The 13,435-nt window shown below is 29.5% G+C and overlaps 1 protein-coding gene across 7 annotated transcripts in view; it reads left to right on the top strand.

Annotated features, from left to right (window-relative positions):
- Positions 1-13,435, top strand: part of LOC123295218 — a 73,851-nt gene that overhangs the window by 58,190 nt on the left and 2,226 nt on the right. For 4 of the 7 annotated variants that reach the window (XM_044876474.1, XM_044876476.1, XM_044876477.1 and 1 more), the window contains exons 2-4: positions 8,731-8,875; positions 11,004-11,210; positions 11,693-12,838. In XM_044876474.1, the coding sequence (XP_044732409.1) occupies positions 8,731-8,875; positions 11,004-11,210; positions 11,693-12,838 (1,498 nt within the window). Of the gene's footprint in view, positions 1-631; positions 787-2,973; positions 3,020-8,641; positions 8,657-8,730; positions 8,876-11,003; positions 11,211-11,692; positions 12,839-13,435 lie in introns of those variants that run through there. The other 3 variants (XM_044876472.1, XM_044876475.1, XM_044876478.1) reach the window with 3 other exon arrangements.

Here is a 13,435-nt window from a genome sequence, read left to right as displayed (position 1 = left end):
TATTTGCATATCAAAAGTAATAAAAAAGCTATGCTATGATTACAAAACCATATGAATAATAAAATCAACAGATCCTTGAAACTAAATAATATTCCCATTGAAAATAGGAGGAGTGAAGAATTATCGCAGCAATACATTCATAATTTTTTTTTTTTTTTTTATATTTTCGATAACAAAACACATTTTTTTTCCTTATCACAAAAAACACTTCAGTTATGACAGAAATGTACGGTACCATGTATTTTATTTTAGTGCTATTGTTTCTATTTTACAAGTTTAGTTTTTACTACCCAGAACATACGCATTTTGACATTTAAGTACGCGCTTACCGGTTTTATTCATTAATAAGTGGAAAAAATTTGTGAATCTATTAATAACTTTGATAATTTCTTTTATTGATATATTTTTAAGATTATCGGATATGACTAATTTGGTATAATCTATTGTTCAAAAGTCTATTTTAAATTAAGTCTAAAAACTAATGTACGCATTTTAACAATTTACAACCGCGACGCTTTCAGGTAAATTTAATTATAAACAAAAAATTGGATTTATTAATATTTTTGATAATTTTTTCTAAGATTATAATGAATTTATATATATAAATTTGCTAGTGTAATTAATTTATAAAATTAATGAGTTTTTGTGACTTTAAAAGTTTATACTAATTCTAGTTTTAAAGTGAGATTCTTCGTGAAATTTTTTTTATTATAAATTTTTGATCATGGAAAGCATTGATCACTTGGAAGTTGACTTTGAATCATTTGGACTTGATGCAAATGAATTGTAAGTATTTATTTTTTAATTTACAGAATTAAAATAATTTACAGATAGTGATACAATCGGACATCGGAGAAAAAATTAAATGATAATTTTTTCATGAATATTTTGATCTATTTTGCTGTAAAAAATAAAAATTTAAGTTTTTCTTAGTTTTTGGTCAATTTTTAAATACACTTTTCAGCAAAGTTAGAATTTGTTTCAATAAACTAGTAGTGTAAAATGGATTAAAACTAAAAATTTTAATAAAAAATACTTTTTAAGGGGCAAGCTTTTATTGTACTAAAAAGTAGAAAATAATTTTGTCTATGAGTTACTCATACTCGACTATTTGTAAAAGCTTGAGGCGTTTAGTTTAAAATATCAAAAATGAATCGGAACGCCTCATCTACTCCACACGCCTAATTATTTTTCGATTCATTCTTGATATAAAGCGCCTCAAGCTCTTACAAATAATCGGGTATGAGTGAGTCATAGATAAAATTATTTTCTACTTTTTAGTACAATAAAAGCTTGTCCCTTAAAATATCAAATATGGTGGAAGCAATAGGAAAATCAGGATGCCACAACCTTACCATGCATTGTCATCCAAACTAAATGTGTATGCAAAATTTAAGCTCAATCGGAAACCGAGAAGTGGATTAAATTTGATTATAGACAGACAACGGGACCGGTGAAACTAAACAAAGTCTTGTAAAAAGTGTATCCAAATTATGGAAAAGGTGTTTTTAGAATAAGCGTTATAGTGTCTATGATACTTTAAAATAAAACTTGGCAAAATTTTAAACTGTGGAATAAAAAGGTGAATCTTTCTAGGCGTTACTATGAAGAACACCGTGTACGAGTGTACTTTTCTGCCGTCGCTAAGTGTCCATAAAACAATTTAACAGTATATATATTAGACATTTAATTGGCATGGTTAAACGCTTTAGAGCTTTAGACAATAACGATGAGCTTCAGACAATTTTAAGGTATATCGGTATATGGATGCAAGTAGATCAGAAATAAAGGAGAGTTAACCCTGGGTTTTCAGTGGGACCATATACGTCCGCCACTTGTAGGTTCCGGACCTCTGCAACTCCTACGGACTGCAGAGGTCTGACAGGAACAGCTCTCATACATCACTATTGCCTATAGAGGCAGAAATTTTAGAAAAAATGAAACCGTCTTCAGATGATTTTCTGGGAGGAAGTGATTGTTTCTTTTGTGAGAAATATTATCTTTCATTTGGATCCCCCAACTAATTTTGATACAGGGCCCCTCCAAGGCGAGCTACGCCACTGGTTCGTAAATCTGAATTTGGCGGCGCTGATTATATCTCACGACCATAGCGTATAATCATCATAGTATATGCGAATTTACAAGGGCCGGACGAATATGGTCCCATCGAATGCATTTCCCGAGTTCCAGAGTTAACTCGTTTTTATTTCTAGTCTTCTAGATGGGATGCTAAATATTGGGAGAAGACGCCGTCTACTAAATCGTCTTTTGTGTCAAGTAACCTTCGCCACTGTTAATGTTGATAAAGCTGCGTGCAACAACTAAACCCTAACCACAAATATGTTAACAAAAAACACAAACAAATTACAATAAAAGTATTACAACAATACCATCATAATTTTACCATAAGATGTGCGTGTTGCACAGTCTTTTAAATACCATCTCATTCATAATAAATACATACATTATAAATCCAAAAACCATTTCCATCCAACCATAGAGCACAATACTCTAAACTAAACTAAAACCATCCATCATTCTTTTTTTACAAAACAACAACAAACCATTAAAATATTATTGCTTTGCTATGGTAGTTTGTTTTGTTATTGTTATAAACTTTAATGTTATTTGTTTGTAAAAATCGTGGTTAAAACATTAAACACTTTACTTCTTCTGCTTCTTCTAGTATTACAAGAGCTGTGCGGCTAAACCATTCTTGTATTACATGCAACAGTTACTAAATTTTTTGTTGTTGAATGAGTGTAATTTTTTTTTCTTTTTTGAAAGTAATAAAATAAGTTAACTAACGGTGTATTCTTAACAATTCTTAGTGTCTCTCGTTAACTATACTCCGTAAATATAGTAATAGTTGTAATATCATAGTTTATATTACTTGTCTGTGAAGTAACAAAGTTGTTTTTAGTAAAATAGACGCCAGTTTGTATTTTAATTTGATTGTTGTTATTATTTTGTTTGTAAAAAGAAGAGGTCAGTGTATCACTATGCCAGGTCTTGTTCAGTAAGTTTTAAAAAACAATTATTTACATTTTAATCTTTATTTCTTGGTGTATGCTTTAATTTGGTAATTGCAAGCTTTTTATATTTAAACAAATCAGAGCTTTGAAGTTTGTGCACATTTTTAATTTTATTATTATAAACTTCAAACAAACTTTTTTGTTTACATTTTCCTTGATCATATTTCATAAATGAGGATGAATTTTGTTGATTCAGCTGTTCATTACGTCTCTCCAGACGTTGATAGGCGCGAGCTTGCTAACATAATCCTCACACTTATGGTGTTACATTCTACCATTTGAAACCGGCTCAATCACCTTTAACCGTTCGACTACTGACTGGGAGGTTGCGGATTCGATCCCAGTCAGTGGCAGTCAAGTGGGTCAATTGTAATTAATGGGGCGATATAATTGATCACATTGTCGTCGCTTGGATAAGAACGAAGTAACCAACTCCACCCTCATAAATAAAGATTATAAATAATGATGTGGGTGGCCTCTGTTATGGATGGATGGATGACTGAAATCGGAAGTTAAACCCCTTCTTTAATTATTATTATTATTCCATTATTTGGAAAGTAAATTATGGTTAATAGACAGTTTGTATTTTTTTTAATTTATCATTAATGAAGTTAATTACGGTAGTTTGCATACTTTGCAGGAAAATTGCGAGCTGTAGTTACCAAACTTTCATTACTTTTGAAATATCGTTTAGCGCATTCTTGTTTTTTGTCCTGCTAATTCTAAAATTAGTAAAGTAAGGTAATTTTAAGTTTAATATAATTCACTTTTGAGATTTTTCCTCAAATACTGCGGCTTTTACATTTCGATAGATACTTTTTCGATTTATTGATTCCCAAAAATTGGTAAATTTGGTAGATAGATAGTTTTTTTTTATGTTAATATAGAAACAACTAACAATAATTGACTTTATATCTCTATCATTAGGAAATATTCCATTTAATTCTTCGAAGATTTAACACTTTTAAAGAAATCGTGTATAAAAGAAATGTTTTTAATGATTAATTGCGTCGTTCTAATTAATAATCGAAGTATTACAAAATATTAATAAAATTGTATTCAACCAAGCATGAATTTTCTTTATATATTTAAGGATTCCGTACAAGAAAGCTTTACTAAGCTACTTATTTACGTAGGGTAATATCCCTGTGCAATTTCTTCGTCGATACTTTAGAAACAAGTCGTTCAATCGCAAAATAAACTGGATTTTCGAGTCTTTGGATCATTTAAGATTTTAGGGTAATCAAGGTTTTTGGGTGTTTTGTTTTTTCGTTTTTGATTTTAGTTGATATCTCAGAAACTACTACTCGCCCAAAAGTCCCCGTGAGTGCGCAAATTAGGACATAACTTTGGTGTCCATTTTCTCCAAAACTATAAAAAATAGCGAATAGAAAATATGCATGTAGCTTCAAATAGTAATTGTGAAAGATTCTCGAAAAACGAAGATAAGTTCTAGAAAATATTTTCGAAAACTTTCGGAATTTTCGAAAAACAAAAAAATTTGTTGGTTTTATAAACTCTTCTAATTTATTTAAAAAAAATGGCAGCACTGATATTCAACACTTATTATACATGGAGTTTTAACAATTAACTCAGTCAATTGTTTGTTACACTTGTTTTTGTGTTAAGTTCTTATTTTCTTTTTTTATCAGTATCTCCATTAAACTCAACAATCGGATACTTTTGGGGGGATCTCTCGTTAAAAAAGGTACTACATATTTAAATTATAAATAAGAATAATTGCACTTTTGTATAATTATTGGCAGTTATTATTTTGTGAGGATTTACAGAACCCTAATATTATTTATTAGAAAAAAATCACTGAAGTTTAGAAATTATAGTAATTAGAAAGTTCACTTTTATTTATACGTGATTATATCAAAAAAAAATATATATATATAATAAAAATATTAAGAATTACTATAACATTAATAATCGGTTAAGGGTAATTAACTAATTCTTCTTTTTTATATGTTTTTAATCATATTTCCCCCGAATATATAGACTTATGCGCCTTATCAAAGATCAACGGAGAGGGGCGTGTTCTAAATCCGTATCTTGGCCTAGAACACGAGCTATAGGATTTGAGGATATCTAATATACAGGTCTATAGCTCGTAAAAATCAGAGGGTAATAAGCACACAGAACACGTTAATCTTCTAGTATACGGCTCCTTCGGTATGTAGTGTTATATACAAATCAAATTGATGATATGAAAACGGAAACTTATTTCAGTAATTTGGAGTCTTTTGAGAGAATCAACTTTCAAACCTCAATATCCCCTTTTTATACCACAAAATCTTTTTTTCGTGATTTTTAAGACTTAGCATATCTTCACAACCCCCCGCCCCGAACTAACCTAAGCTTACGGCAATATTTTTATCTATATTAAAATTCCAACAATAAGAAACATAAAATGACGGGGAAATATGATTTTAGTGATGGTCTGCTGCGCACGCGTTTTTTGTTAAATAATTATTACAAGTATTTATAATTTTTTTTTAAATAGTTATTTTTTGTTTAAATAATTGTATTGACTTTTACCTACTTAAAATCAAACAATAGATGTACTTATTTTTTTAGATTTTAATACAATTTTTTTTTTATATGATGAAGTTCAAGGCTACTAAAAAATTATACAAAATTTGATTTATTATTTGATGCTATTTATATTAATACTAGCGGCCCCGACGGACGTTGTCCCGTAAAAACGTAACTCCAATTCATGAATACCTATACTACGTTTAGCCTGTCCGCTAAACCCATCCCGCTAAACCCCAATTTAACTCCTATTTATTGGAGTGGCCTGACCTTCGACCTTTGGCCTGACCTTTGATAGTAGAGCTCGCTGCGCTCGCATATGGCTCTAATACATGCCTATTGACAATACCTGAATACTATTAAAAATACATAGTACACATAGTATACATAATAATGTGATATGATTTATATGCGCTCCCACCATTTAATGAAATTTCATTTTTTTGGTACGGAGCCCTCAAAAACAGTTGTACTGGACCAAATTGTAAATCTAAACCATTCTCGAATCTCCACGAACACACACAAAAAATTTCATCAAAATCGGTCCAGCCGTCTAGGAGAAGTTCAATTACATACACACGCACACAAGAAATATATATATTAAGATTATAATGGTCATTTTTAATAGACTTCATTAAAATAGAAAAAATTATTATTATTCTACTCAATTTGCAAATTAAAAATGGTAAATATTCTAAATTTAGAACGTTATTTATTTTACGTTATTTAAAATAAATTTTTATAATATTTGGTACACAGCCTTATTGTCTTTTGTACAGGCTCAGATATCATACGACCGTCGAGTTTCGTATGAGAACTGAAATTTTATTTTACGAAATAACTTGCTAAGAAGTACGTTGACAGAAACACGTACGTCAATTTCATGCTTAACCTATCGTGCTTTATTGTTGACCGACAAAACTATAAGCCCTTAATCAAAATATGATTTGATTAAAAGCAAAACAGGGATGTTTGACGTAGAATAGAATAAATCATATTTTTGGGCTAAAAATTTCGTAAATTCAACAGTCTTTTCGGTCGATACGTTGATGAATTCTGAAACTAATATAATAGCTATTCTAGATTAAATATAATTATTTTTAATAATAATAATAATGGGGTTTAACGTCCGTTCCTTAGACATACGTCTATAACAGAAGCTATCCATATCATTATTTTTTTAAACTATATCCGAATACATACAATTAAATTTTTATGATGTGTGTGGAGTCGGTTGCTTCGTTCTTATCCAAGCGACGGCAGTGTGATCAATTTACCACCCCATTAACTATAATTGGTCAGACTGCCGCTGTCTGAATTCGAACCCATAACCTCCCAGTCTAAGTAGTCAAATGGTTAAAGCCGATTGCACCTTTCCTCGCTCGATCACTTAGCCGGTTAGCCGATTATTATGTTCAAAGCGTTAAAAAAAAATTTGGTAATTGAACAAGATTTTAGCAGTGATCGAATTCTTTTTAAAAAAAATTAGGAATGCACCAATTTTTTTTATCTATCGCCTTTCATTTTATCTTGGGTATAAAACAAATATATAATTTACTTTTTTTACCAAAATAAACAATAAAAATTATGGAAAAAATAAAATATCTATATATTTCCTAAATGAAATTAATATTAATAAAGAAACCTATAATTTTTGTTCTATTATTCTTATTTAATAAATGACAAATGACGAATTATTTTTGAATTAAATAATAATTTTTTAATTGCAAATATTTTGTAGGTGTTCTTTTTTTATGATTTAAATTAACTGGAAATAATTTAATCAAGTTGTATATTAAAATTTGTCAATTAGTTTTAATATTACAGTAAAACTGTTTCATAAAACAGTGTTCCATTTGTCTTACAATGTTTCTTTTTAAAAAATTACAACCATTTCTAGATGCAAAACTGTATTTATTGTGACATTTTCGCATACATCTTCAATTAATTGAAAATCACTCCTCAAATCTCAATCCCAACAGGATTTTCGTATTCTGATATCTAAAAATTTTGTTTTGTTTTTGTTTAATACATCTTTGTAGCAGCTATACGTTGTGTGCGTAGTCATGGTAAGGACAATAAAATCGAACCCAGCGCTTCCAGCGAAAAATTTTGGCGATAAAGGAGGATTGGCTTTTATGACTAGTTTGCAGTTCTTTACATGTTAATCTTATAGAAAATGTCAAATTAAAATTTTTGAAAAACACTAATTAATTAAACTTAATGCATTAAAAATTGTGAAAATAAGAAATCAAATTGCACAAATATTATTTTTCAAATGTAAATTATCATAAATATTTATTTAAATTTGTGAGACAATAATATTAAATTTTCAATGTAAGTCATAAATGCAATCCATATCATTATATATGCATACATACAATTTTATAATTAAAGTAGTGTATAAGAAATGACGAATGAATGAAACTAGTCATTTACGAAGGAGATTTTTCTTGAGTTAACTATTCTGATTTATGAAATTATTTGTACTGAAAATACTATTTATTTTCTGCATAAAACTATCTATTTTATTAAATATTGCAAAATTTGAGGTCGGAAAATGCCGAAAATCATGTTTTTTAACATTTGAACGGGTATATTTTTTCAAATATAAGTACTTTGATCGCACTACTAAATATCCCCCAATATCTTCGATTGAATTTTATGTTTTTACATGATAATCAATATCCGCAATTCTTTAGAAATACTTTTTTTATTTTGATTAATTCCTGCGTCCAAAATGCCTACACCAATTCATATATAACACTCAATATCATTAATTGTAAAGCCACTATAAACAGTTTTCACTGTATTTTACAAGTTATTTGAATATTAAGACAAATTGAGTCATAATTTTAAATTAATATCAAAATAAAATTTATTCCACTTCTTCCTAGCTACAATCAGTGAAATTACGTAAAAAAAAAAACATTAATTATAATTTTTATTAAATTTTGTGTATAATAAAATCAGTGAAAATTAAACAAAGCGTAAATAATTTTTCGAGTGTACTAAATTCATAAATTAAAATTAATTTTTCATAAATTAATTATAATTAAATTTGGGTTATTATAATTTTTGTACGCATTCAGGCCATTAACCAAATTGAGAATAAGTCTAACAAAATATTAAAAATTAATTTTGTTCTTTACAGATCCAGAATGAAATTTCCTGCATCAATGCTGGATTTACACCGTTACCAAAGTACAGCACATGGTCATGATTTTGATGGATTAAGTCGAGTGGTTATGGTTAGAAAAACTGATCAGCGTACATTTGCTTCAACCAAAAATGGAGAGGTAAGACAGTTCAATTGATTAATAAATCAATCTCAAATTTGCTACCCTTTCTCTTCCTTATATAGTTTACGAATAACCAAGGAAATATTAATTCCGCAGAGAAAAACATATAAATTCTAAGTGCGTTGAACATAAAAATCAAAATTTTAATAGAGGGTTGCAATTTTTCTCCTGAGAATCAATATAAAAATCGTTAAAAACCAAATTTCACTTGATTTTTGGTCTGCTTTTGATAGAGAAGGTCGATCTGTTGAAAGATTGAAAAGTTACGATTACTCAAAAAATTCATTGGAATATACTTTGAAATAAAACGCAGTATTTTATTATTTAATTGAACAAGTTTGATAAACTTATAACTTAAGTTCTAGATAATTATTTCCGCCTAGCTGCTGGACACCCATAGTCAGATGCTGGTTTTATTGATTTAAATAGTGGATATGTTGAGATTAATTAATTGAACATGATATTATCATTCAATAAAACGTTAATTATATATAATACAAAAATGATTTTTAAGTCCCAAAAAATCCCAAAAATACATTTTGTAAAAATTCGCATTGGGTTATACTGAGGCCAAATTTTAATTACCTCAAAATTTAAAATTGAACGCCAGACAAACAAAAATTTTATTTGTACATACGTGTACAAACCGTTACCTAACGAATGTCATTTGCACTTTATGAAAATTCGCATTTGGGGGCACTGAAGTAAATTTTAATTTCTTCATAATTTATAATTAAAGAGCGGAAAAACGTGGACAAATTGTTTTCAAACGAATGACAACTGCATTTTATGATAATTTTCTGGATAGGGGGTGGTTAAACGAAAAATGTAGTTTTCACGGGGGTAAATGTTTGACTTGTTGCAAATAAATCTAAAAAATGTACGGTAGATTTATACCTAATGACAGAACATCTTTTAATATCACAGACCCCTAGGTACTACTTAGCACGGAATCATTTGAAGTTCCATTTCTATGATAAAATGAAAGTGAAGTTGAAAGATTTTTATTAATTAAATGTAAAAATATACTAAAAACAATTTACAATTAATGTCCTTTTACTGTTGGCTAGCCGACCATGGTACTAAATAATACTATGTAACAATTGTTAATTCTCACGATTTGAATATAACTTATATCACATTCAAGTTAGTTAGATATCAATTTTTAATTTTTTATTGAAATTAGAAACTATGCAAGATATATTTTATAATGTATTAAATAATAATTCTATATTCTGTAACAAATATGCGTAGTCAAAGCAAAATTGATTCGTCAAACTTTCAGTTATAAAATTTCGAAAGTAGATTGATTTAAAAAAAAATATTACAAAAAATTATGAAAATTAGACTACAACCTCAGGGAGGCTTATTTTTCAAATCTTCAGTATTATTAAAAAAATTATAGGTAGTCGAATAGCTCGTGGTATTGAAGTTCCTGAAGTGATTGGCAACTCCTCTGCATAGCCGGAATGAACTGGATCGGAAGTAGAGCAGAAGGCGAATTTGAACTCGTGCCAACCGAATAAAATTGTGGTTGCCTGAAAGTTCATACCTAATTTATATTATAAATTTTTCATTTAACTCAGAAACGTACTTTTTCGCACACGTGTATTTAAAGGAAAAAAAGTCAAGCATTAAATTGTATTATAATAAAATTGTAATCTGTATTTTGCGGGTAGATTACGGGAAATTACAGTTCAAAATCATCAAAAGTTCGATTTTTAATATCATACCTAAAAAGAGGGGTGTCATAAGTTTGACGGCTGCGTGTTTGTGCCCATCTGTGGCACTGTAGCTCCTAAACGGATGAACCGATTTTGATTTTTTTTTTTTTGAAAGGTAATTTAATGGAGAGAGTTTATAGCTATGTTTTAAGCAAATTGATTTAGTTTAGAGAAAGCAACAAGGAAAAAAGTCATTTGTAAATTTCATTTATTATTAAAAAACATAAATAAGTTAATTTATATTTTATCTTATATGCAACAGCTGTTGCACATAAGCATTGGTAGTTGCTAATCAAAAACAATGTAACGATAGTGTAACATTTTATCTCTATATACAATTTGTATAAGTTAGTGCTTAAACTTCTTTACGATGGATATTTCATAGGATTTATTTTTTTTAGGAACCTAAATTCGAAACAATTACACGTGAAACAATTGAAACATTTCATGGGAATCGAACTGAACGTAAAGTAACTTCATTAGAAAAACGTGAAGGTATTCGAAAATCGCCTGATTTAGGATTTCATTCATCTTCAGAACTTATACATCAAAATGGTACAGGAGCACATTCAAAGACGACAACACCGAAAAAAGTCTCCTCATTAAAGGTAAGTAGACGCTTTAAAATTTTGCCTGAAAAAATTATTCCAACAATTTTCAAAATATATTTCCCTAAAAATGTTTGTGAAATTCGTCATAAACATGTTTTCATAGAAACATTAGAAATACTGGAACATACAATACTTCACTTTATTTGTCAGTCGAAATTTGCTAAAGCCATAGAAAAAGTCCATTAAAGTCTTCTATGGCTAAAGCTAAGTTATTTACCTAATTATGGGTCTACGGTCCAGCGTAAGTGCAATACATGTTTATAAGTGATATTAAAATATAAAGTTTGAATTTTGTGCATATTTTAAGCCTGTGATATTGTTTTACGAAAGCAATGTTTCTAGAGTTTCATAAGCGTGCAATATTTAATTCTTCCTTGAGTATATTTTAGTCAGGCAAATAGTTTAATCCCCCATTTATTAGATTATTTCAAGAAAGAGTAATTTTAATTACAAAAATGTAAAGGTTTTCTTTTTTATAGAAAAAACAACCTGGAGCCAAAAGCCCTGAAGAATTTGCAAATGAATGTCTAGAAGCGCACAATGAATATCGGACGAAACATGGTGTACCTCCATTAACATTAAGTAAAAAATTATGTAAAATTAGCCAAAAATGGGCTGATAAAATCGCTGCAAAAGGTTCTTTAGAGCAAAGTAACAATACAGATTATGGCGAAAATATATATTGTAGTTGGTCATCCGCTGCAGATTATCAACCAACAGGACGTGAGCCTGTTGACAGTTGGTACGAAGAAAGTAAACGCCATCAATATGGAACCGAACCAAATGATTTACGATCAGGACATTTTACGCAAGTGATTTGGAAAGAAACAACAGAGTTAGGAGTTGCATATTCGCGTGGTAAAAATGGTCGAATATATGTTGTAGCAAATTATTCCCCACCCGGTAATTTCATTGGCGATTTTGCTGAAAATGTTCCACCACCAATCGATACCAGTAAACCATATACAATGTCAGGGTTACCAACAACACCATCTTCAAAATCCACTCCAACTCCTCGCCCTCCATCCAGCTCTTCCACGGGAGCTGAAGGAGATTTTGAAGTAGATTGTTTAAATGCTCACAACGAATATAGACGAATGCACGGAGTAGAACCGTTAAAATTAAATCGAAAAATGTGTAAATATAGCGAAGAATGGGCAAAAGCACTATCAATTAAAGGTCAGATGGAACATCGAAAAAATTCTGAATATGGTGAAAATATCTATTGTAGTTGGTCTTCGAATTCAAATCATCGTATCAATGGCCGAGAAGCAGTGGATCAATGGTATAGTGAGGTGAAAATTCATGTATTTGGTCGTGAACCGAACAATTTAAAAAGTGGACATTTTACACAAGTTGTATGGAGAGATAGTCGTGAATTAGGTGTAGCTGTTGCTAAAAATCGTAATGGACAAATTTTTGTCGTGGCAAATTATTCACCACCAGGAAATTTTGTTGGTAGTTTCGCTGAAAATGTTTTACCACTTGGTGGAGGAAGTAAACATGAAACAAAAGCTCAGGCAATGAAAACTTATAGTCTTTCTGACTTTTCCATAGAAGGTGTTCGGCATCATAATGAATTACGAAAAAAACATAATGTTCCTGAACTAAAACATAATGAAGATGTAAGTTCTATTTTATATACATTTTCCAGCATAATTTCTTCTTAAAAACAGATAAACATGAAAATATTCTCAAATATTTTGGGAAAATCCCATTCGATTGGCAAAAATTTGAATATGATGTAGTTTATGCTTTCCTGATTAATAAATGAGGACTTATGTGGCTAGATTCGAACTCTCCTTTTTTTTTTGGATCAACCTTATTTTTAGAGCAATCTATCCAACAATTATTGCAATAAATTTAAATGATCAAATTTTTGACAATGAAACAAACTTCTCAAATAAATTTCAAAGGTATCGCTAATGATTGGATATTTAATGATAAAGAATTGGTTGTCATGCAGCTTATGCATACGTTTATGCTTTTGCTAACAAGATACTCTCATACGCTCCGTTCGCAGCCGAACCTTGATTTAATAATGCCAAATATATATACTTCTTAGCACAGGGTATGTCTCAAAGCTTTGATGTGCATGATCTCTCAAAATAAATCATTAAGATCCTAATAGATGCGTTTAACATATTTTATGGGTAGTTTCCATGGAAATCCTTCACATTGTTTTTATTTTTGTGCATATTACCAAATTTTTAACATATCTT

The sequence above is a fragment of the Chrysoperla carnea genome, chromosome 3 (assembly GCF_905475395.1).
Source record: "Chrysoperla carnea chromosome 3, inChrCarn1.1, whole genome shotgun sequence".
NCBI classification, from domain to species: domain Eukaryota; kingdom Metazoa; phylum Arthropoda; class Insecta; order Neuroptera; family Chrysopidae; genus Chrysoperla; species Chrysoperla carnea.
The sequence above is the reverse complement of the archived record's forward strand: the minus strand, read 5'-3'. Positions and strand labels throughout refer to the sequence as shown.